Here is a 24,793-nt window from a genome sequence, read left to right as displayed (position 1 = left end):
TAGGGCTAAGGCTTCTTTTGAAATGCACATCTTTTAGACTGAACAAGCTGATTCTCTCCTCACTTCATCAGGGTTTCAAAGAAAACTGCATTGTAATGCTTGTGATTTGTCGTAAGTGTTGCTACAGTCCTGTTTACTAACAGCATTTCAAGCTACAAAGCTTAACGCTCACCCCCCAAACTACTGGTATGTCATTATCCCCACCCTTTTTTGTCACCACCATCAAAATTGTTTGGGTCTTAGGCCCCAGGCTGGTGGTTAGTCCCCCCACGACCACCCATCCCAGCTTTGTGAGAACCAGTGAATTAACTCATAGAACAAACTAGCAGATTGTCACAATGGCTCAGCCATTAGTCTGCTCAAAATGGCAGTTATTGTGCACTGCAAGGCAGCCATACAAACAAATTATTGTATATAAAGGTCAAAACATCTTTTGCCTCAAACCACAATTTGAGAACTGCCCTGCTTAGTAAAAAAAAGCAATTCAACACTGGTAAAGCAGTCTTGGTTGGTGTTTATTGAAGCCATTAATTAAAGAACATGTCCTCATTTTTGCCAGCACTAGAAAGCAAGATTCCACATGACTGCACCTGGTTAAAGCCATACAACTGGACTAAGGGTTGTGTTGGATACATCTGCAGTCCTCATTGGAAGTTAAAAACATCAATAAACTTAGTCATATAGGAGAGTGAACTTTCATTTACAGCATGGATATGGTTAAGTTCAGTCACTTTCAATGTAGTTAAATTAAATAAAATACAACAAGTTCTGTTCAGTTTAAACAAGTTTTAAAATGCCAATAAAAAGTGCAAACTTTTTAAAAAAATCAAGCAGCATAAACATAGCATTTTGATGGAGGGCCAATCCTTAATCCTTTATATTTGCCTTCTCTCTTCAAGTTGAATAGATTATTACTTTAAGTTTTAAACATGAACAGTAGATGCAATCAATATACCGTATATAAATATAGCCATGTAATAATTTTAACAGTCTACCATACAAGTGTATCCTGAAAAATAAAGTTAATTGTATTTTTAAAATGTAAAGGCTTTTGCAGTTTGGCCTTTGGTTCCAATGCTTGAGAACACCAGAAAAGACAACTGTGCAGCTTTCCAAAGTTGCTAGACTTTGGCAACCAAAAAACACTACATTACTTACAGCTTTCTTCCTTTGAGAAACTAGGAGCATTCACTTGCAGAGTTTCCTTAAGTACTATCCGAGTAGAGGTGGGAAATCAACTTCTGTTTGGATCCAAGCACTCTTTTGCACAACTGGAAAGTGGTATGTTACTGGCTTTTGCTCATTTGCAGCAGTTCTAACATTCATTTTATGAAAATGAAGAAACAAGAACAAAAAAAAACCCAGTAGCCACTTGTACACATTATTGATATACAAAGTGAATTATCTGCATAAATGACAAAAACATTAACAGAAAGAGGCAGTTGTGTACTGAAGGCTTGCATTGGAACCGCATACCATCACAAAACACTTGCTTGTCCAACATACTTGTTTCCAATATGTTATGCCTTATCTCTAGGCAGCCAAAATCAGCTCTAGACTGGCCAGCCAATCATAAGGCTGGTTCTATGCCTTTTGCACGTGTGGCAAGGAGATTGAGACAGTGGTAAAGTTCCCTGTGCTAGAACTCAGCATGAACTTAACCATCCCAACATGCCATGCACTTATGCATGGCATAAAATGTGCAGCTGCCTAACAGTATAATAAAGCTGCATGCCACGAGGACAGGATGCAAGTCACATCTGCTAGAGTGGCCACAGTTTTCTTTAACATACATCTGGCAAATCATATGCCAGCAGAACCACACACCAAATTGCCCCAACCACAACTTGTCAATTTAAGATACAGGCAACTGTGGATGTAACTGAGGTTCTGAAATTATAAAAATGTAAAAAAAAGGAAAGGAAAACAACAACACATAACTGGCACAAGTAAACATGCTTTTAAGTTAATGCAAGTAAATACTCTTAGCTTTCTAGATAGTGTTAGACAGACTTACAAAAACAAAGAGACGGCCTCTTGATGTAACACAGGGTTTGCAATTACATCCAGTACTGTGTTAGTGGTCAATTCATTCTGTATATTTAACAATATATATATGTATGTATATATAAATATTAGGGGTGTTCTATTCAGAAACAAGATTCAGCATAACACACAAATCCTTATCAATAAAAAGTAAACTCTGCATAATTCATACGGTGGTTTTTTCCCTTCTGTGTGTTGATTACAAAGATGTTTAGTACTATAACGCAAGGTAGTGTTTCTTTTTCAAATATATTGTACAGAAACTCAAAAGTGCCATTTCAGTTAACTGTGGGAGTCTTTCATAGCTCAAGCTGGCCATGGGTAATTATTTGAGTAGCAATGAGGGACAATTGTAAGATTCCTTTCCACATTTAAAAGGCTACACTAAAGGGCTATAATGAAGTCATTAGTTTCTATGTTTTAACAATGTAAACCTACAAACACTAGTAATTTACTGCAAAGTGGAACAGAATTTTTGGGAGCCTATAAGAAAATTATTACAGGTTTCACAAACCTTAAGGCAGGACTGAGTTTTCAGCTACTAAAAGAAAGATTTGTAGTTAAGAAAGATAGTAGTTTTCAGCTACTAAAAGAAAGATAGTAGTTTTCAGCTACTAAAAGAAAGATAACACATTTCATCATGGGAAAGTGATATGTCACTCATTGCTCTTAACAGGCCATGTGATTGGCATTTAGAAAAGGGAAAAAAACCCAAGGCAGAAGCTATGAGAAAACAGGATTCAAAATTATACATTACTATAAAAAGTAACTGAGTTATTCAAAGTAAAGTCAAACAAACAAAGACTGTTTGTACTACAGTGCACAAGAGGTTCAAGCACCTTCCAAAAGACATCAGTCACTGTGCCAGGCACTTGGTCTAATCAAGCTTCTCCCTGTGTCAGCTGTGACAAAAAGGGCACCCACCACATTTCATGTAGCTTCTTGTTAAAACAAAAACAAAAATGCAATTTATAACAAGAAAAATTCCCATGATACTCAGCATATAAGCTTTGGACACTTTCCAATTGTAAAGGCTTTTGTTTTTAAAACATGATTATCTGATCTCTATTCAACACAGGATGTATTAACACTGCTTTTCTCCAGTCTGTCCAACATACTTTTCACTTCTGAGCCAGATCTTGCACTTATTTTAAATGCAGCATCTTACACTCTCTTCATCTAACCATCACTCTACTACACCAGATTCTCTCCAAGTATAAATATGTTTTGAATGGCCAACTCCGGTATACTTGGAAAAGGGGACTTCATTCATCCTTAGTGCCAGCAGCCACTGGTGGCTTTTCAACAGGAATCCCGCATCTCACTTCTCTGTGCTCTTCCCTAGGAATTGCAGCTGCACCTTGTTTGCCACCCAAATCAAGAGAATTGCCCTATTTATATTCTAAAATGGTTATCTTAAAACAGAGGAATTTTATATGCAAATCTTCCTGAATGTGCACTTGATACTGGGACAAGCCAATGAAGGTTAAATTTCATTTCCCCCTGCCCCAAGAAAAACTTATAGCATCTGCCATAGCAGAGAACTCCTGGTCTTATCAGATCAATGTACATAGTTATTTGGTCATTTACATATGCAGGTTCAAGCATTAATCAAGCTTCGTTCTCTGTCGGAGAGGAGTTGGTCGTTACCATAGAGTCTGGTTTGCGAGTCATTCTATCCAGTTCTTCTTGGACATTCGTCAAAACCGTTTTTTGCCCTAAAGAAAACTTGAGGTTACTATTTCAACCAAAGCACTCAAATAATAAAACAGTTGCAAACATGCTTTCTATGTCGTCGTGGATGATTCTAGAATCACAACAATAAGCAGAAACCAAGGTGTGGATAATGTAGACTGGGAACGGCTTAATTCTCTGTGAGACATAACTCCAGGATCATTTATTTATTAAAATATTTGGCTGTGACATTAGCCAACCATCCATGGATTTCACTATGGTCTATGCAGAGTAAGTTAATATGAAAAAATATTAATGCTTTTAGAAGCATAGGAAGCTTCCTTATACTGAACAATCTAACTGAGTATTGTCTACACTGACTTGCAGCAGCCCTTCAGGGTTTCAGACAGGTGACATTCCCAGGCCTACCTGAAGATGCTACAGATTGAACATAGGATCTTCTGCATGCAAAGCAGATGTTCTACCACTGAGCTAGGGCCCCTCCAGTGCTGCATTAGGCTCCAGACAGTACCTGATTTTTTGGCTGTGGTCTGCACTCCTCCGGCACCAGGACTCCCAGGAGAGCCAGTCTTTTTACTCAAGAGACTGTTGAAGAAGCTGGCTAGCACACCTTCACTTGCAGCGTTATCTAATTAAAAGGAGGGGAGAAAAGTTTAAAACACACAGGACTGTGGCAGATTAACAATCCTTTATGTTCAAAATATACGAAAGGCATAAAATGATGCATGGGAGGGAAACGAATGGTACAAGAATGTAATTCCTAACTGGCATATCAACCCATTCCCTTTTCAAAGAGGTCTATACAAAAAATTAAACATATTTAAATACAGTGGTACCTCAGGTTACAGACACTTCAGGTTATAGACTCTGCTAACCCAGAAATAGTACCTTGGGTTAAGAACTTTGCTTCAGGATGAGAACAGAAATCGCGCCGCGGCAGCAGCGGGAGGCCCCATTAATCATCAGGTTAAGAACAGTCCTCCAGAACGAATTAAGTTCTTAACCCGAAGTACCACTGTATATTGTCTTATATTTTATTCCTGCTTCCCAATTTACTGGCTCTTCTAGCAAAACTGGTCATCACTTCCATTCAGAAATAAAACTGTCTTCCTTGTTGGGTGCTAAATTGTGGCAAGAATATATCTACTAAATCCCATTACTTCAATAGTCAATGAAATCTGAATTTTTCTGCTATACTTATAATAGCAGATTATTATAGTTATATTACTGAACTATGGATACAAGTATTGTTCATAATTCCCTCCATCCCTGATAACTTAAAAAACTTTTTTAAGCCCCAACAACTGCCCACTGAGTATGCCACATGAACATTTGATTTTATCACTAAATTAGTATCTTCCTTTCATCTAACAAGCTCAGTGTTCCAAGAAAAGATTACAAACAAAATAGGTTGTTTAAGTTGCAGTGCATACTTTTAATTGTTGGATCTGGCTTCTTAACAGATGCTATTGGCGAGGCACTGGGGACAGTGACAGGGCCTGCCCTGCCCTGGGGTCTCGGTGATCCGGAAGGCCCTCGTGCAGGAGATTCCTGGACAATCACAAATTGCAACAATGCATTTAACAATAAAGGAAAAAAGGAAAACAATGCAACTGCTAAAGTGTACTCCAGCACTTCTTTGCTCAGAGATTCCCAAATTACACCAGTGAACTTCTACAGATTAAAGAGAATTGAGGAAGCAACAGCAATTTATATTTTCTCCCCCCAAAAAAGTAGCAGCTCCCTGCAATTTAAAAGTAAAATTTCAATTGCAAATCTAATTGCATAAATTACTTTATGTTTGGGTTTAGTGAAATATAAGGAAAACTGCTATCAGTTAAATTTTAGAGCTTCCACTATTTTTGAGTGATACTGGCTGCGTTCAGACATAACATTAATCCACAGAGTGTGGTTTGTTTAAAATATGACTAGTTTACCTATGCATGCAGTTTGAGCACTTCCACTCTGCTCCTCCCTTCCTCTGCTTCCTGATCATGGCTAGTTTGGAGAGAAATAAACCACCAGCACTGCCTCACACATAACACTAAGCCTGCTGTTTCATAGTTTGCTTCCCCCACTCAACTAAGGGTGAAGTGGGAGAGCTTTAACTGCACACACCAACACACAGCTGATGCACAGTTAAACAAAGCATTCTTAAAATGAACTATACTCCAGAGCTTACTGTTACATCCCAATGCAGCATACTAAGTTCTCAGAATGGGTTCCCCCTGCAGTGTTTTCTTTCTTTCTTTCCTCTTTTTAAATGTTCAACCTCTTTACACATACACAGCAGACGTCGTTCTCCTCCCACTTTATTTAATAGCTTGTGCTTCCCTAGTCAATTGCCCATATATCATTTTGAGAACTCTGGAGTTTGCTGTAGAAATTGCATGCTTTCAATGATACCCCATTTATCACTGTAAAAAGTTAGTCGATTTCAAGTATCAATTTTTGGGTATATCTCGGGCACAGATTTGTAAATACATTCAGCTGGTAAAATGATCTATTCACATAGTGTAACAAACAAACACCTTCAGTTGCTTGGGATACTTTTTAAAATATTATGCATAAACTGCATGCAATATTCCAAAAAGATACTAGTCAAGCATTGTATTAAATTTTGATAATTTCAATCATTTAGGCTATGGGGCTCAGGCTTACATTTTAAACTACAAATTACTTTCCTACAAACACATACTTACAGAAGCTCTTGTAGGTGTGGCTGGCTGCTTGGCAAGGTGAGACTGAAAAAGAACAAAGAGCTCTTAAATATACTAGGGGGAAATGTCCCAAAATTTAAAAACGTGTGGCAATGATGCTATCTTGTGAACTTGAGCTTAACCTTACTCATTGTGACTCTGGCACAAAATTATTCACAAATGATATCACTAGAGGGCACCAGAATTAAACAGGAAAAGAGGTAGGATTCTGCAGTACAGTTGCATCACATCATAAGTGGGGGTTAAGATCCAAGAGTCATGTTTATGCAAAAATGAAACTGTTGATATATGCTTCTCAAGATGCTATGGAATTCTTCATGCTGTTGTTAAATGCTTCATGTGATAAAGCTGAGTCACATCTTATACACATTTAACATGCAAATTCAGCTCAGCTTCAGTCCATTTCAGCCTTTTTCTTCTGCCAGCATCTCCCTCTGCCTTCTTCCCTCTGCTGGCTTCTGCCAGTCACTTACGTGGAGGAGTGAGGGGAGGCAGTGGAGACATAGGAGAGGCCTCCCCAAGGGATTTCCTCCCCACTTACCAGCAAAGGAAAAGTAATTTTGGCTATATGTGATTTTCTTACCTGCTGCTTCATAAGAAACACTTGTTCATCTTCCGCTGCAAGTTCTTTATCATGAACTAACTGATGAGAAGAGGAATAAAACGCAGAAAACTTCATTATAAACCAAAAATGGCTGCACAAATGATAAGGGGGGCATTACCATGAAAAGTTGTCTATACAGTAAATTATCCCTATTAATCCTATTTATCATAATAATCTGGGATAATTCCTACTCTCTGCTGTCTGACACAAGTTATGTGGTAAACGTGTGTGTGTGTGTGTGTGTGTGTGTGTGTGTGTTTACATGCATGCAACTCCAGTGAGGGAATCCTGCAGTAGGCACAGCCTGAGAGATTATCTTCCTAGCAGCAAAGATTTAGTACCACAGCTGCTATGCCCACATTCCCACACTTAGAGCCCCCTCAATGTTTTGTGCCTCCAGTTCCCATCAGCCCCAGCCAACATGGTCAATGGTCAGTTGGTGGGAGCTTTAGTTTGAAAGATCTAGAAAGCACCATGTTGGGGAAGGCTGTACTATACTAGCCATGGAAGCTACAGGAAGGCAGGGATCATGTGGAAGCTTCTGGCCACAACAACTCCTTGCACTTCTTTCTGACTCCTTTCTTACTTGGTTGGTTTCAGAAGGGGGGGGGGGGGGCAAGATGCTCTGCTCAATTAGTACCCCAATTAGTATTCAATTCTTGTTGGATTAGTACCCCAAATCCATTAGGTCCTTAAACACATAGCAGCAGTAGCAGGCTTTTTGCTGGTTAAAGAGAGGATTTCCAACTTGGAGGGCTTGAAGACAGATTCAGTTTAGAAGTGTCCTCCACCCCAAGTTCCCCCCAAAATACAAGACACCTTATCCATAGTGTAGATGGCAAGAATTTTTCAGAACAAAATCTTTTATATGCAAAGTCACAAATATATATATATAGTCTGTGACCTGGCCTCCTCTTGTGCATCATTATTTATTTTTTAAATGTATATTGATAACATTCCCTAGGCAGTTTACAAAATTTAAAAGGTAGGGTGGTATTCAACTAACTCATCCTCAGAGCAGACCCCCTGCAAACTCTGGACTTGGAAGTCAATTAATTTAAATAAAGCTACTCCAAGTATGACCAACATATTTTAAAATATGTTGATTTAAACATCAAGATTAATAAAAATCCAGGACCAGCATGGGAAATTATGATTTAGACAGAGCTGATCTACTGGAAGAGGTTGAGCCTATGTATTTGGGGGGGGGGGGGGAGGTCCAAACTACAGGTCACATGCTAAATCCCCTATCATCCTGATTCAATTTCACATATTGTAACACAACCCCAAATACATTGCATACATGCACCAAATGCACAGCAAGCAGTCTATAGCTAAAGCTTGCACCAGGATATTTAGAACTACATTAATCAATTTTCTTCTACTCCAAGCCACCATTCTTTTGTCTCTTCCCATATAGAAATGCAATGTACTATATTTTGTCAGGGATTGAGAGCTGTGTTTTGTTTGCTTTTGAAACCTTCTGCATTAGTCCAATCAGACTTAAGTACACCTGCCTCGCTGCAGTCCCCAAAGGGTTACAAATGTAAAAGGAATACTGTAGGCTAGGCAAATAAATGAGGGTGGCCATTTTTAAGTCAAATTAATGGCTTAGCACTCTTACCATGGCTCAGGATACTGAATTCACTGTAGTGGTTACTTACAGCCCTGCACACTTGATAAAGTAATGTATAATTCAATGGTGCTTACCTTTCTTACAGGAGGTTTTACAATGAAGTCTTCATATGGATCTTCTGGTTTCACTGTTGTGAAGTTTTCATGTAGAATTGAAATTTTCTTTTCATTGTCCCAGCCAGCAGGTCTAGCAAGAGAAAGGATTCATGTCAGCACATCAGCACATCCTTTTTTTCAGAAGTACAGCATAATGGTGACTGGCAGAGGTACATTTTGAAAATATTTGTTTAGCTTGCCTTTTCGCGTTTGAGAAAAATACAGAAAAGTGTTCTTCATTCTCCCACAAAGCAAAACTGTCCTCAATGAAGTAAGAAGTATAATGCTAATTCATGTTACTGTGAAATGCAGGAAACCAAACGAGACCAAGAGACCAATTCCCTGGATCACCTTACAGTCAACTGCAAGCACTACAGCACATCTAGGTGCATTGGCAAGCACATATTCAGCAGGAAGATGGAGCCAATCCTGGCTCTAAGTGTACCTGCGTTGATCACATTTATACTCTTAAAATTGTGCTGTGTGAAGTGACATTACAACTGAAGAACTGCATCTATGCCTAGAAGGCAAGGATGAATTTGGTGCAACCTGCCACAAAACCATCACCTCTTTCCTTATGATCATTTGTAATCAGATGAGCCCTCATCTCCTTGGAGAGGAAGGAGACAGAAATATAACACACAAATGAACGTATGGTTTGTGTTGGCATTGGCCTTTATATTGGCCAAATATCCCAAAAAGAATGTTATGTGGAGTCGTATTAACTTAATTTTTCCAGAGCAGCACTACTATCCTTGCATGACACAACTGTGGCAAAAGACATTCAGGGATGGAGAAGCACCAGAGCAGCTTATTCCACTTCACGGTGGCAATGGGAAGGGGAGATACTTGTCTCCTTGCAGAAACAACAGCAACTCCACATCAGATAATATAACCTGGTGCTTCAGAAAAGCAGTTCCAAAGTTTAGGCAGTAAGTATGCAATCTTGAGTGTTCTTATTGGAAAGGAACTTCCCATTAAATCAACGTAGACTGACTTTTGGATAGCATGATTAAGAGTTGTATATATATCGTGATATCTTATTTTTGTTTAATCTACAACAGTGTCTCCTTTTCATCCATCAGCCCCCCCCCCCATCTTATTCTCAAATTAAAGGGGATTTTCAAGTCTTAGTGTAAATTTACAAGAAATTGCTCTTCAACTTACATGAAAACTGCATCCTTTTCTACCACTAAGGCAGGTGTGATAAAATGAAAGCCATATGTTTTATGTACAATGTACTTATATAACAAATCAAGATTCTTTTCCTCTTTAACTGATGAATAGATCAAGGCTGCACCATCTATTAATTTGCATTAAGGAAAACTTTTAAAATGTTATTAAGATCAATTGAAATTAATCTGCTAAATTTGTATTTTATGTTTTTTAAACAGAGCAAAGTTTCCAGAAATGAAATACTTGAAATACTGTACAGTGGTACCTCAGGTTACATACGCTTTAGGTTACATACGCTTCAGGTTACACACTCCACTAACCTAGAAAGTGTTTCAGGTTAAGAACTTTGCTTCAGGATAAGAACAGAAATCAGGCTCCAGCGGAGCAGCGGCAGCAGGAGGCCCCATTAGCTAAAGTGGTGCTTCAGGTTAAGAACAGTTTCAGGTTAAGTACGGACCTCCGGAACGAATTAAGTACTTAACCTGAGGTACCACTTTAATGGGATGGGTCCTATGTGCAATTCCTTAACATGAAATGGGCTGTACATTTCAGTGTCTAATGAAATACAAAGGGAACAGAGAGCTTGAAAGTAAAAAAATTAAGGTGGCAACATGACTAAAAGCAATCTGCTAGGTTTAAACAGAAAGTGCCATTCCTAAGCGATCCACAGTATTTACTAATATATGTATATATCATATAATACGTGTATTAATTCCTACTTATAATTAACTAATTGTACTTGCAGCACAATTCTGTGCATGTCTACTCAAAACCAAGACCCACCATGTTCAATGTAAATATGTAAAAATGGAGCAAGCATGGACATAGTGGGATTTATTTCTGAATCAACATGCAGAGGATTGCACTGTTAGTTGTACATTAAAAAATAATAATCTAAGATTGAGTAAATTTATCAGTCCTTAAAGGCTGCCAGGCTACTACTGAAAAATAAACTGTTCGTCTTTACGTATGCAGTACAAAATATGAAATATACAGGAAACAAATGGTTTTTTCTTTCAATAATGGGAAAGAAATAGCAGACTCAGACCATACATTTGGGTTGAGATGATGGCATACTGAGCTTTATGTAAAGTGACAACGCTCAATGTGGCACTGTTTTTTATTCCACTACTTATGCTCAAGTAAGAAAAAGATACATTGTAAGCAGAATCTACGAATGTGCGACTGAATGAAGTCAAAATGTTCTTCTCTGTAGTCAAGTTCCTTTTCTAATACACTCATTGCATCACACTGAAAAAGAAACGCAAAGAAAATTCTTAAGAATAATAAAAGTCTGAAGTGGAAAATGTGTGAAGAAAATACACACTTTTGCATAAATTAGTGTTCAAAGCAAGCTTGGTTTGGGGTCATTAAGCAAAATACTTCAAAAGCCATCAGATATTGTTTGGACAGACAAAATATCTTTTATTAAAATATCACAAAAGCACACATTTAAACTTCATAGACATCACATACTTTAAGAGACCTTAGTCCTCAGCTTTGAAACAAATTCAGAAAGGTATTTTAATTTGCATATTCATGCTTCAGAAGATAAAAGTTTACAACTACTGATCACACTTTAAAGTTTGGGGCTTTTCTGTGGTGTGTGTATAAGATTAGAAACTGATCTTCCATTCTCTGAATTTAACTGGGAGACATTTTACAGATTTGAAAATATGGGTAACAACTAATAGAACAGAGAATCCTGAAGAAAGAAATGGACTGCACTCAATTCTCTTCCCAGACATACTAAAAATCCAAATGTTTTTACATAAACACACAAATACTGACAATTACACTCTTTTAAATGGGCAGTGACAAACACTCACAATGTATATCAGGATCACAAGAAACGCAAGAGGGCAATAAAACATATCATTAGCAATAACCAAAATACTTTCCAAGAATTGCCAGTAAACGAGAGCTCAAACTTACCTTTGTACAAACTACTATCACAGGGATGCCGAGGTTGTGAGTCAGAACATTATCTCCAAGGGGTAGAATTACATTTTCATCATCTTGTCCTGATGGGCCTCTTCTCTGCGGTGAGCCCTGATACCCATCTTCAGGTTCTACATATTCCTGAAAAGCCTTCACAACTATGATAAAAAAAGAATAGTTTTACATGTAATTATAAAATACTTTGGGTGATATAACAGCACTGGGTGAGGATAATTTCTCATTCCTGCCCCTTCCACTTTGGAAGGTCCCTCAACCTTTTGGAACCTATCTGGTGGGCACACAGAGCCTGGAGACGAGGGGAGAGAAGAGGGAATTCTCTTTGCTGTCAAGCACCACTTGAAAACCACTCTTTAAAGTTATGCAAAGGGGAATATGTTTTGAGGTTAAGCAAAATGTGGAGGTTCAGTAAAACTATTTATTGTTTTTTAAGCTACCCTTCATCCTTTTGGATACCAGGGAAGTTTGCAAAATAATCAAACAAAAATACAGAAGAGTTACTAAAAGATTAAAATGTCTAAAAGAAATTACACTCATAAACAAAATCAGTACAGAAGAAGCAACATATCAATTGTGAGATTCCAAGCAATGTTTACCTCTCAGAGGAGAAGATGAGCCTTCAATTGACCAGCTAACTGACCAGGAAGGACTAGTTAACAACATGCAAAAAACCCGGGATCCTGGTCTATGGTTCCCAAAGAAGCCAAGCGCTTTTAAAAAGGTCTGAAGTTAGCATACAAATCCTGACTTGTTTGGGAGAAACAAACCAGGATTCCTCCCGGGTTCCCACATCGCAACAGGCTAGCAGTTCCTGGTTAGTTTTACCCACCTGCACAAAGGGTGGGGGAAGTAAACCAGCTGGGTGCACCAGCATGCACACTCACAGTAAGCCAGGATAAGCCAGGAATCCTGGCTTATTGTGAAATGCAAATGCAGCCTTTAACTTGCAAGTTTTCTTTTTGGCATAAAGCAACACTCTCTCCCTGCATAAATTATTAGTCATTACTGTAATGAGTTTTAATTCAGCATTCAGAGACCATTTGTGTACTTCTTGGTTTGAAACTTCAACACTGCACTATTTCAGGAAAAAATTAACAGAGACTTTGAAATGGTATTCCATTAAACATGTTATCACTAATTAGTAGATGAGCCTTGGCAACTCATCCAACAGGCCCCACAAGGAGAAGTGAGGCAAGCATGCGCTGGAATGCCTTGTGACACTGACACTGCTGCTGCTCTCCTTCCTTAACCCACAGGGGAGGCAAGGGTTAAGCACAGCTACTTCTCTTGGAGCAACATTTGCATTCCACAGCTGTGGAAAACCAGGGAAGCCTGGTAGTGTGGAGTGGAAGGGAGGGAGGCCTCTCAGACAAGAATTGTCCACTGGCAGCAGTGATGCATGTTAGAAATAAGGTGAGTGTCCGAGTCAAGGAAGGGCTGCAGCAATCCTTAGGCTGCCCTTAGTTGCTGCTTTAGGTACAATGATCCTTCTGTGGGGGAAAAGCACAGAATCAGCAATGCTCTGCCCTCTGCATTTTTCAGCAGTTTACTTGGCAGCTTCCATTTCAGCAAAGGAATGAACACCACAAAAACTGCATGAAATGCGACAATGGGGAGACACAGAAATGGCAAGTTATTTTGCTGAAGCTCAGAAGCAGGCATTGACTTTGGTCACAATAGGCATCATTGGCACATGACTTGCCTCATGAGACAGATATGGAGTGACGTAATCCCCAATACAAAATGTACTTCTTGGTAGGAAGAAAGGGATTATTTTACCCACTGAATTTGATAGGATCCTCTTGGTTTAAAAAACTGCACAATACAGCTTTGACAGCCACCTTTTACATTGTCCCACTAGTTTAAAATGAGTGCACCGTTAATGGTGCAAGTCCGCAAAAGCATCAGGAAATTCTTGTCAGATTGCATTTCTTTACAAAGAAGCAAAGTGTCAGAAAACTTTGGGACAGTGAGAAACCATTTCTTTCAATCAAACTTGCTATACTATGAATGAACTATATTTTCAGGAACATTATGGCATGGTGAAGAGAGGTTCTCCAAGTTTCAGTAATAAGTCCAAACCTGTGCAGTGGAAGAAAATTCCAGCACTGTACCCCTTATCAAGGGAATGTGCAATTAGATTCCACTGTCTCCTATCCTGAACTAGCATCTATTTAAATGACATTTCTATTGTGCACAAATTCTGCATAGGTATTTTCATGAGACACTTTCCACCTCATTGCATTAATACAGATTCAAGTTTTTAACATAGCAGCCAACTATGCATATCTGAGGGCTCATACAATAAAGAATATTAAGTAGCAACTGTGGTTCTCCTTACAGTCTTTTTATGAACTTGGGGTATTATAACCTTGAAATTGATGCTATCAGTGACAGGAAAGCCAATACTACAGGATGTTTATTGGTTTCACAGTTGACTAAATTTAAATTATGCCTGTTTCTGGAATTCAGCAAACTGCCACTGTGCAGAAATGTTCCATACCTCACTCTGACTGTCGTCAAAACTTACGGGACTCCTGCATACATCAACTGATAACACATGATTACTCACATGTAAAAACCTCAAGTCATATTCTCTTAACTGCACTTCTCCCACCTCACAGGGGTCTGCCTTTGTTGACCAAGCATGACTGAAGCTGTACAATCTGAATATCTTTTAGTAGGGCTTGCACAGATAGACCATCAAAGTCTTCTAGATGTGGAGATACTTTAAGAACCAGACAAGTTCTATTATTTGCTATCAATCCCCCCCCCCCATGTATGTGTGAATATGTGCACATTGCTCTGAATTTAATAGTCATTATTACTTACTAGTTTATTGCTCTTAGGTACTCTCTTAAATTTTGCAATGGATTTTATTATTATTGTAAGCTGTTCTGAGAGCCAGTTTTGGCTGGAAAATGGAGTAAAATAATAAACAATCTCCATGCTAACCAACCTTCTTGCCAGAGATTTCTAAAAAATATTTAGCAACATAAGCTCTTGACGATGTTAGCAAGTAATGAAGTCAGTTTCTTAAGCAGCCTTCAGTGTGTCTTGCTCCCCAAATATATGTATTATCTATATTACTCCAAAGTCTCCACACCTTGTTCTGCAAGGATATGGAAAAGAAACTGTATTTGATTTGTTTACAAATCTCAGAGTTCTCACAATTCCAAACTCTGTACAGTGATACCTCAGGTTACAGACGCTTCAGGTTACAGACTCCGCTAACCCAGAAATAGTACCTCGGGTGAAGAACTTTGCTTCAGGATGAGAACAGAAATCGCATGGCGGCAGCATGGCAGCAGTGGGAGGCCGCATTAGCTAAAGTGGTACCTCAGGCTAAGAACAGCTTCAGGTTAAGAACGGGCCTCCGGAATGAATTAAGTTCTTAACCCAAGGTACCACTGTAATAGGAATGACATTTTACAAGTCACTTGTGCATTAAACATGTCCAGAACATATGCCCACAGCCACAATCCTCACCAAACTATATTGTTTCAATTCATGTGCCAATTCTAAACTCTGTACTAGGAATGAGATTTTACAAATCACTTGCATCAAACAAGTCCAGAACATATGCCCACAGCCACAATGCTCACCGAACTATCTATATCGTTTCAATTCATGCGCAAAGCCTAGCTGAAAGGAAGACTCCCAAACATGAACTGCTGCCAGGGAGAATAAAGACAATGCTAGGCTACATGACCACTGGTGGGTTACAATAAGGCAACTGCATATGAATTTAAAAGCAATCATCCCCGAAACTTGTAGGGATACAAAATAAACTTTCAGTCTCGCATTACTTACATTGCTGTTCCATATCTCTCATCTCTTCAGGGGGGATTTTCAGCTTATCAATATGTTCACGCAATACACTTGCCCATTTCTGTAAGGATTCCATAACAGTCCATGGTCTAGACATATCTGCCACAAAAATGACAAGGGTCTCTTGCAGCGATTCTGCTGAAACAGCGAATTTCAAGAGCCCTTTATGGTACAAGTCCCCATCAAGAATCCAGACGTTACAACGGGTCTGATCTGAAAGGAAGGAGAGATGTTCTCATTAAGAAATCATTTCCCACAGTTATTAGTATTAGCATCACCACCTATATACTTGGCATTTTACAAAGAATGAGAAGACAAATCCTTAATCCCATAGGGACACCTATCTCAAATTTGACACAAGTGAGACAAAAAAGGAAAAGGAAGGAACTGGAACCAGGATCAAGCAAATGATAGTATATGTGTGTATTGCAGTCACATACTTTGGCTTAGCTACAATGGATATTAGGACTAAGGGTTACTCCACAGCAGTGATGGGGAGCCTATGGCCCTTGAGATGCTGCTGGATTACAACTCCCATCATCCTTGATCATTGGCCACACTGGCACTGGCTGATGGGAAGTAGAGTCCAACAACATCTAGAGGCTCATGTGTTCCCCACGACTGTTCCAAAGGCTTCACAGAAAAAGTGTTTTTTTTAAAGGAGGGATTTGAAAATAAAGGAAGGACATGTCTAGACAGAAAGCGAGGAAGATCAAGGTCATTTCAGGGAGCAGGAAACTTGATGTTGTTGGAGCTGACTGAGAAAATCACAAATATGAGTATGCCAAGATATTAAGAGCAGAGAGACAAGAAGTGGATAGCCATGGAGGATTTTCAAGTGAGGACAAAAGTCTTGTGCAGTGTCCAGGAGGGGATAAGAAGTGTAGGGATTTAATGAAGGGTATCACATGGCTAGAGCAAAAACAGAGGTGAATCATTTTGGGAGCATTTTTCAACATATAAAGAACAAATGGATTAAATCACAGCTGCAATTATTATTCTGGGTAGTGGTGCTCACCCTTTGGAATGCCCTTCCATCAGATTTTAAGGAGATAAGTAATTAGACAACATTTAGGAAACATCTGAAGGCAGCCCTGTATAGGGAAGCTTTTTAAGGTTTAATGTTTTACTATGTTTTAATATATGCTGTAAACCACCTAGAGTGGCTGGGGTAACCCAGTCAGAGGGCAGGGTACAAATTAATAATAATAATAATAACTATTACTACTACTACATATATTCATTTGGGACTAAGCTCTGTTGAACACTGTTGAGACTTCATTCCATGTGAACATGAATAGTCAGAGGCTTTGAGAAGGCAGTAGAAAAATCAGCTGCCCTTTAGAAGAGGCCAGCCTTCAACTTTAAGCACAAGACATGCAAGTAAGGCAAATACATTACCATCTCGGTCTTCATCATGGATATTTAGGTACAGGTATTCCAGGCCTCTTCCTTTCTTCCCATGCTCTGCTCCTTGGATTTTAGTCATTAGTGTTGTTTTGCCCGAGCCATCATCACCTGCCAATAGGTTTAGAGGGCAGAAAACAAACATCAAGAAGCTCATCTCTTCCAGGAAATGATCAAGCCTCCGAGCTGAGAATTTAGTGGGCGCTGGAGAAAGAACTCATTTATTCTGTTATAGGGTAGCAAAACAGCCCCATTGCAGGAAAGAGAGACTCTCTTCATTTCAGCATCACAATTCACATTCCTAAACTGAACTTACTCTTTCACTTACTCTACAAAAAGGTCACATTTGCATCTTTAATATTTTGAATGTATCTTCTTAAGGCTATTAACATGCACCACAAGCTCTTTTGTCAATACATTAGATCTAAGATATTTTGTCAGCACAAAAAAGATACAAGATCAACTTTAACCTGGCTAATATTTTATTACATGCCTCCAAATAGGCTGTGTACTAAATTAAACAGCTCACTTTGTTCTATCAGTTAAATTTGTCTTTAAAAAGTAATCCAGTGTCAGAATTCCCATAAGAATCTCCCACTATTACTCACTGATACTTACCAAAGACAAGAATATTTTTGCCTGTGGGTAATTTAGACCTGGATCGTGTGGCAACTTCACTCAGTATTGAGTGCCTGCATAAAACAAGTTCACTTATTAGTTTGTCTGAGACATAACACAAATCAAATGGGGGGGGGAAATAACTGTCAGAGGGCATTTCTGTGCAGGAAAGGTTTATGTATTCCAGGGGTGGAGAACCTCATGCTCAAGGAACAAATGCAGCCCTCCACAGGCCCCTCTCTCTTGCCCTTGGAACTCTCTCCAGGCCTCCCACTATCCCCAAGCCACACTGTCACCAGTCCTGTTCAGCGCCCTCCTCAAGTGCCTTTGCTTGGCTGAAACATGTCCTTGAACTGTGATAATACCTCTTGCTTGCCAGGATAGAACATGGAGACAGTCAGGGGTTGGATGTGCAAGTAAGGAACCTCTGGCTTTTGCATGGCTGGAATTTAGCCCCTTGTACAAATGTAAGAATTGTGTCCATTGGTTTACACACCTTTGCACACAGACCATGGGCCAAAAGAAGACCCAGAAGACACCAACCTATCACTCACCAGGATCATCCACTGACTTCAAAGTCAATTAAGTCAGGAGGAATGAGAAACCTGTTTCAGCCAAAGGGACCAAATCCCTCACAAGCGACCTTCCAGGTGCCATATTCCAGCAGTGGATGGGGCAAGAAGCAAAAGTGGACAAAGTGAGAGATGTAACTTTTACCTTCGTACAGGCTACATTCCAGCCATGCAAAAGTCATAGGTTTCTGTTCACAGACACTTCTCCATCTTCCATCCAGGCAGGGAAACAGCATTATCACAGTTCAATAATACATTCCAGCCAGGCAAAAGTACTTGCAGAAGGTATGCTGCAGAGCCAGTGAAGGGTGTGGCCTGGAAGAGGGTAGGGCAGCCAGGAGAGAGTCCGGAGGGCCTAGAGGGGTTGTATGTCCCTTACCAAGTGAGCTTACTTAGTGCTCCTGCATGTGTACAGAGGGCCAAACAGAAATCCACTGATTTCACAATCCAGCTCCTGCAGCCATCCCTACATAGATACAGTTGTGTAGTGCAAAAGGCAGGTGGGTGACATGGCCAGGGGTTTTGGATTATGTTCCCAGATTGTATAAGGGCTCTATGCTGTTCCCAACCTTTTTTTTAAATAGAGCAACCATTAGGTATGCATGCTTGTTCAGGAAATGTACAAGAAAACTTTATTTAAATCAATTATATTATATAATTCTATGTAAGTTATCTTCACTTAAAATTACAGTATGTATTATTTATTTCAATACAAACAGAAAGATCAATCCACCAGTTTTGGCCTATAATGGAGAACCACAATGACTGGAACACTGTGTGATGAGTTATGTGCTGTTTTTGTCTATGCAGCACTGCAATGACATTTGGTAGCAAAGGTGTTTTTGGAAACCTGACCTCTCATGAAATTCTGCTACTCTGAAGACAGCTGATTCACTGCTGATTGCTCAAATGATAGTAGTATATTTTAAATCCACTAATCTTGTTAGTTTTGCTTAATAAAGTATTTTTTAAAAAAGCAAAAAAATACAGCTTGTTTAGTTTCCAGTTTCACTTTAGTTACTGTGGATGAAATTTCTGGTTTTGTCTGTTTTAAATAGATATACACATATATCTTCAAAAAAAGCAGAACTCACTGATAATGCTGTCTAATTCCACTATGCAGGGAGGGGGCTATGCTACTACCGTCAGATTCTTTATTATTACAACTAATGTTTTCCTTAAATATTGAAACTCAGTAAAAAAAATGTATTTCAAAAAGAGGGGGGAGAGAAGCAGTACTACTGAGCACCATTCTGAAGGGAATTTTCAATGTATTCCTAATTGTGATATACTTCTAGCAATATGTCAGCAGACCTGTCTCCACCAGAATGCAAACACAGACACTCATGGGTAACAGATGCTCAAATCCCTAGCCACTTAAACCTCATTAGCAAGGTGCACATTAGCCTTTCCTTTATCCTCACTTTAAATTCTACTGAGTGGCTTTGCTCAAATTCTAGATCTTCTCCTAGAGCACAGAAGTGGAGCTGGAAGAGACATTTTTAGGCCAGACTGCCAGGTTTGGCCAACTTCTACAAAACATGTAGGGTTCCAGTAGCAGCTGAAAAACAAGAGTAAGCATCTGTCCAAATAAATAAGACCATGTCATACTAAATCACTCAGATTGCACATATAAAACAAAACACAATAGCCCTATTAGTATTTGTTTGTATAGATCTGATATACTCTCTCTTGCTCAGGAGTACATCAAGTTATAATGCTACCTCCTTCACAATAGTAAAATTCCCCCAGGAGATAAATCAGTGGCATTGCTTTCAGATGCTCTCCACTGCAAGAGGCAAAATCAGAACCCATAATGCTTCAGTGGTCACAGAGCATATCTGATACTGGAAACAGCCTCTCTGTATATCACAATGTAACTATTACTACCTATTCCTATAAACTCCCAAGGGAAGTTACATAATACTGTTAAAAATATTGTACATATGCCAACACCTGAGCATAAACAAGAATAAAGGGAGCTCCCAAGCAGAGCATGATTTTCTGTAGTGTTTGCTGAGGGTCAGTTCTGCAACTTGATCTTGCAGTCCAACAAACATACACATTTATTTATAAAGCTATTTATAGACCACACCTCATACAAAATTCCAGAGCAGGTTACAACAAAATATACAAAAGAGCTAAGATACAACCAAAAACAATACAAAATAATCCTAGAAATGAAGACTGGATACAAAGGTGCTGCACAAGAGAGAACGCGTGAAAAAAATAGTTGATCAATATAGGGTATTTTTTAATATAAATTAAGCTATTTTACAATGGGGCTACAGAATCTCAAATATATTCACAGAAAAAAATGATTTCATAATAATTTAGTTTAGTATTTGCACCTCTCTTTTCTATTAAAATTAAAGTCAAAGCTGCTTACAAAAAAAGATAATGCCATAATTGATTTCTCCAAGTTAAGAGCATTATGTCCAGTTCTGGGCACTTCACTTTTAAGAAGGATATTGACAAACTAGCATTAAGAGGATGACAACCTGGATGGTGTGAGGTCTGGAAACCAAGCTCTGTTTAGAATGGTTGAAAAGTATGTTTAGTTTGAAGAAGAGAAGGGGAAGTATAATACCAATCTCCAAATAGCTAAAGAGTTGTCACATAACAGATGGAGCTCTATTGCTCAAGAGAACAGGACCAGAATCAATGGAGGGAAAATGCAGGGAACAAAGATTTCGTCTAAATGCTAGCGTAATTTTCATATTGGCAATAGACAGTGGAACCGACTGTCACATGAGGAAGTGGGCTTTCCTAAGCTAGGCATATATAAGAAACTGGACAGTCAATGTCAGGGGTGCTGTAGTTGCAAGATCCTGCACTAAGTGGGGAGGGCTCCTAGGTCTCTTCAACCCCATAATTTAAAGGATTTTTATTTTTAATTTGACTGGCACTGCATTTTCAATCTACTCCATCTTCTGAAGCCGCCAAGATTTTATAACCCAGCCTATCAAGCAGGTGTCTGTGGGCAGTTCTGCAGCATTTGAAGAGTCCTTTGTCAGAGTGCTGTAGTTGATTCTACATTAAGCAGGTGTTTGGGCTAGATATCCTCCAAGGTCCCTTTCAATTCTACAGATCTACAATTGAAGAAAAGAAAGACCAGCACTAGATGCTTCAGAGTTCAGCCTGGCACAATATTCCTGGACAAAAGCTGTCAGGCTAGAACCACACGTTGGTTTAGATATTTTTCTCCGTTTAAATAGATGGGTCTGAGTGTAGGAATGTTGTTTATAAATATACCAAGAGAGTAGGCTGGGTGAAAATACAACGTGCATCCACTGCTCATCTAAACCACCATCACATGAACACTTGAGAAGTCAGCCCTGCTACGGCCTGGGTTTCTGCTGCATTCACACTGAAAGTAATCATCAACAAAGCAATCCAGAGCCTATCATTTTATCTCATTAGCTTTTTCAACAACCATGGCTGCCAGCTAGGTCAAGATTAGGGCTGCTGGCATCGCATTTTAAGTGGGCACAAGAGGGTAACGCTGCATTTTTGTTCCTGCGCCTCCATGGGGGGCGGGGAGGTCCCTGCTGCATAATCCTTCGATGGAAAGCGGGGGTGGGGTGGGGGACAGAGAAGAGATAATCCTACTTGAAAAGGGATGCTCTGGACCCCACCGACACGTAGCTTCTTGGCTTCGATGCCTAAAGGGCTCACATCTATGCCCCTATGTAATTGCACAGCGAAAAAGAGACAGGGAGGGAGAAGCGATCCTTCCTACCCCAACCAGCCCTTCTTCCTCAAGGCTCAGAACTGCACGAGGCGCCCCTCCCAACACTAGGCAGAGCCGGGCTTGAGCTGTCAAAGAGCCACTGGCGGGATCCTGGGGCCTCCAGGCGCTCTTTGGCCCGCAGACCCAGCGGAGCCCCGGCAACGGCTGCTCCAGGGAGCACGGAGGCTCCGAGCCCACCGCTGAAGCCCAGTTCCCGTCAGGACTGTGGAAGGCAGACAGAGCAACCGCTGCCCCTCCCTGGCCAATGCCAGCCCGGCAGCCAGGAGCCGCCAGGAGCCCAGGCCAGCCTAGCGCACTTCCTCACCAAAGGCTCTGCCCTTCGTCCTCCTCGCTGGCGAACTCGGCAGCCACGGGCCCGTCCGGCCCCAGCAGCTTCTTCTCCGCCAGCACCGGCGCCATCTTGCCAACGGCAGCCACCACAAAGAGTGACCTCATCCGCCCAGGCCCCGCCGAGAGGACCCCGCCTTTCCCACGCGCAGCGCCGAGGACCCCGACCGTCCAGCCCACTGCCGGGTCGCCGCCACCCACTCAGGGCCCTTTCTCCGCGCCCAACTCTCGTGGGCACGCTTGGCGCCTCCAGCAGCGGCTTCTCCGTGGGGCCAAGCGGTAGCTTCAAGGCGGCGCTCCTGCCCGACGAAGGGACGGGCGCTTCGTTCTAGTCAGGCAGCGTCCTGGACTCCTAAGGAGCGGTACCATATTCTGGACGATGAGTTCAAGCTTTTTGGGGCCGCCGCCCAGTGTTTGTGCGGAACAGGGACCCCTAGTGGAGACGGAGAGCGGCGCAGACTCTGCCGGCTACGCCCAGGCTTCGTAAAAGAACGCGGCGCAATTGTCGAGGCAAAATTGATTGGAAAGCTTGCATGTTCACAAATTGTGTATCGCTTCTACACTCATAAGCGGAGTCCAGGGAGGGATGCTGTGTCACAGATGAGGGGTTGCCCCAAAGGTGCTGAAAACACCAGTTTCTGGGGAACAAGGGTGGGAAGGTGCTTCTGCGCTCGTGGTGACGTTTGCAGGCTTTCCTTAGGCATTTAGTTGGCACGATGAGAGCAAACTGCAGGGCACTTCTTAGGTGAACATGCAGTGTATGGAACAGCAAATGTTGTATGCAGTATGGAACAGTTGCATCATGTCATAACAGATAGTGACGTGCGAATTCAAGCCTGCCTTAAGTTTGTAAACTATAACAGGCAAAGTTCTCAAGGCAGCTGTCAAAAATTTTAATGTGCCTCATTTGCAAATTGGCCCATTTGATGGAATGATTTAGAACTCAGGTGACAACTTCACCCTTTGACTGGGCGCAATACCAGCAAACATGACAACTGTCCCTGTAGGCAGGCTTGTTTATCAGGACTATCCCTGTATGCAGCAGGGCAAATGGGGACTCAGACCCATAAATGGCAGCTTCTGGCCTGGCAGAGTTCCAAATCTTCCATCATAAAGCCAAAGCCAACCACAGGTGGCAGGGCACCACCAGCAGGGCAACCCAGGGGGTTTTGCGTAACTCCCTACAGGTGACCCTGCAAGGCTAACCGTAGGTAAAGTGGTGACCACTAAATGAGAATTAAGGATTGCTCACCAGGGTTAGAGGCTGGCTTCTAGATGAATGCCACATGAAACTGGCCTTACTGACCCTGTGTAAGAATCGGGTTGAGCTGTATACTTACTACAGGGAGCAGGGAAAGGAACCAAGTTCTAATATTATGGCAATTCTTATATTCTTAGAGATTATAATCTTGCATTACTACTTCACTTTATTATAATTGCACCTGAACCTTTGGAAACCTAGACCGGGCACTCAGCTACATTGGCAAAGAAAAAAATGCTTTATAGGCACTGTTTATGCATTTTAACACTGTGACATCAGATGGTGTTGTGGAGTTCCGCTTTTGCTAACCCAATTTCTCATACATAGTTTGCAGCATGTTTAACTGAAACGCTTATTTGATGTGTCTAGATCCAGCCTTGAAATGAACTTCTTTTTCTTGTTCATTTTGTAGCAAAATATTTCTCAGAATGGGTGCAGACTTAAATTTGAGAGAATGGGGAGATATTGTTTGTAGAATATATGAGTAAAATCAGAGGAGAGATAGGAAATGGGGGGTGCCTATGGTTATACTGTAGCAGTCTCAGGGGGCCAGGGCACTGGAGGTTGGACATAGCAGATAAGGAAAAGATGGGATAGATAGGTGACAGATCTATCATCTGATTCTTCTCCCAGCCTATGGGATCTATGTTGCTCCATCAACCATCTGTTTAGAGATTTTTTAAGTATCAAGCAGTACAATTAATGCTTTTAAATAAGGAAACCATTCAGCCTGGTCAAGTCTGCAACCACCCACAATTTAATCTTGGATGAGGGAACTGACCTAGTATGTATTACAGAAACCTGGGTGGACAAGTTGGGGGTGCGATTGCTCTTACCCAGTTCTGTTCACCTGAGTATTTGGTTCAGAACCAGCATAGACTGATAGGGTGGGGGTTGCCATGATCCACACAGATTCCATCTCCTTCACCAGGAGGGCCCATGTGTTTGGAGAACAGATTTAAAGATATTGGATCAGAAACACAAAACTGGGGTGCTACTGTTGTATTATGCACCCCACTGCCCAAAATTATCCCTGCCCAAGCTAGCAAAATTGGTTTCTGGGGTGATACAGGAGAACCCCAGCACTGTTGT

At 40.6% G+C, this 24,793-nt stretch overlaps 1 protein-coding gene across 5 annotated transcripts; it reads right to left on the bottom strand.

Moving 5' to 3' along the window:
- Nucleotides 1–499: 499 nt before the first annotated feature.
- Nucleotides 500–22,575, bottom strand: DYNC1LI2 (dynein cytoplasmic 1 light intermediate chain 2). 5 transcript variants are annotated; one of them, XM_083452542.1, is made up of 14 exons: nucleotides 22,418–22,575; nucleotides 17,788–17,861; nucleotides 17,164–17,280; nucleotides 15,745–15,975; nucleotides 11,908–12,071; nucleotides 11,130–11,223; nucleotides 9,964–10,099; nucleotides 8,776–8,887; nucleotides 7,045–7,104; nucleotides 6,444–6,485; nucleotides 5,175–5,292; nucleotides 4,253–4,369; nucleotides 2,634–3,764; nucleotides 500–2,587 (listed from the first exon to the last, which is right to left on the bottom strand). In XM_083452542.1, exons 1-13 carry the CDS (start codon nucleotides 22,546–22,548, stop codon nucleotides 3,658–3,660), a joined length of 1,503 nt encoding a protein of 500 aa, XP_083308668.1. In that variant the 5' UTR covers nucleotides 22,549–22,575; the 3' UTR covers nucleotides 500–2,587; nucleotides 2,634–3,657. The 5 variants fall into 5 exon arrangements, with proteins under 5 accessions (XP_083308668.1, XP_083308666.1, XP_083308667.1 ...); XM_083452540.1 differs by having other exon boundaries at nucleotides 2,662–3,764; XM_083452541.1 differs by having other exon boundaries at nucleotides 500–2,629; nucleotides 2,679–3,764.
- Nucleotides 22,576–24,793: the final 2,218 nt, after the last annotated feature.

This window comes from Podarcis tiliguerta (genome assembly GCF_965153285.1).
Source record: "Podarcis tiliguerta genome assembly, chromosome: 8".
NCBI classification, from domain to species: Eukaryota; Metazoa; Chordata; class Lepidosauria; order Squamata; family Lacertidae; genus Podarcis; species Podarcis tiliguerta.
The sequence above is the reverse complement of the archived record's forward strand: the minus strand, read 5'-3'. Positions and strand labels throughout refer to the sequence as shown.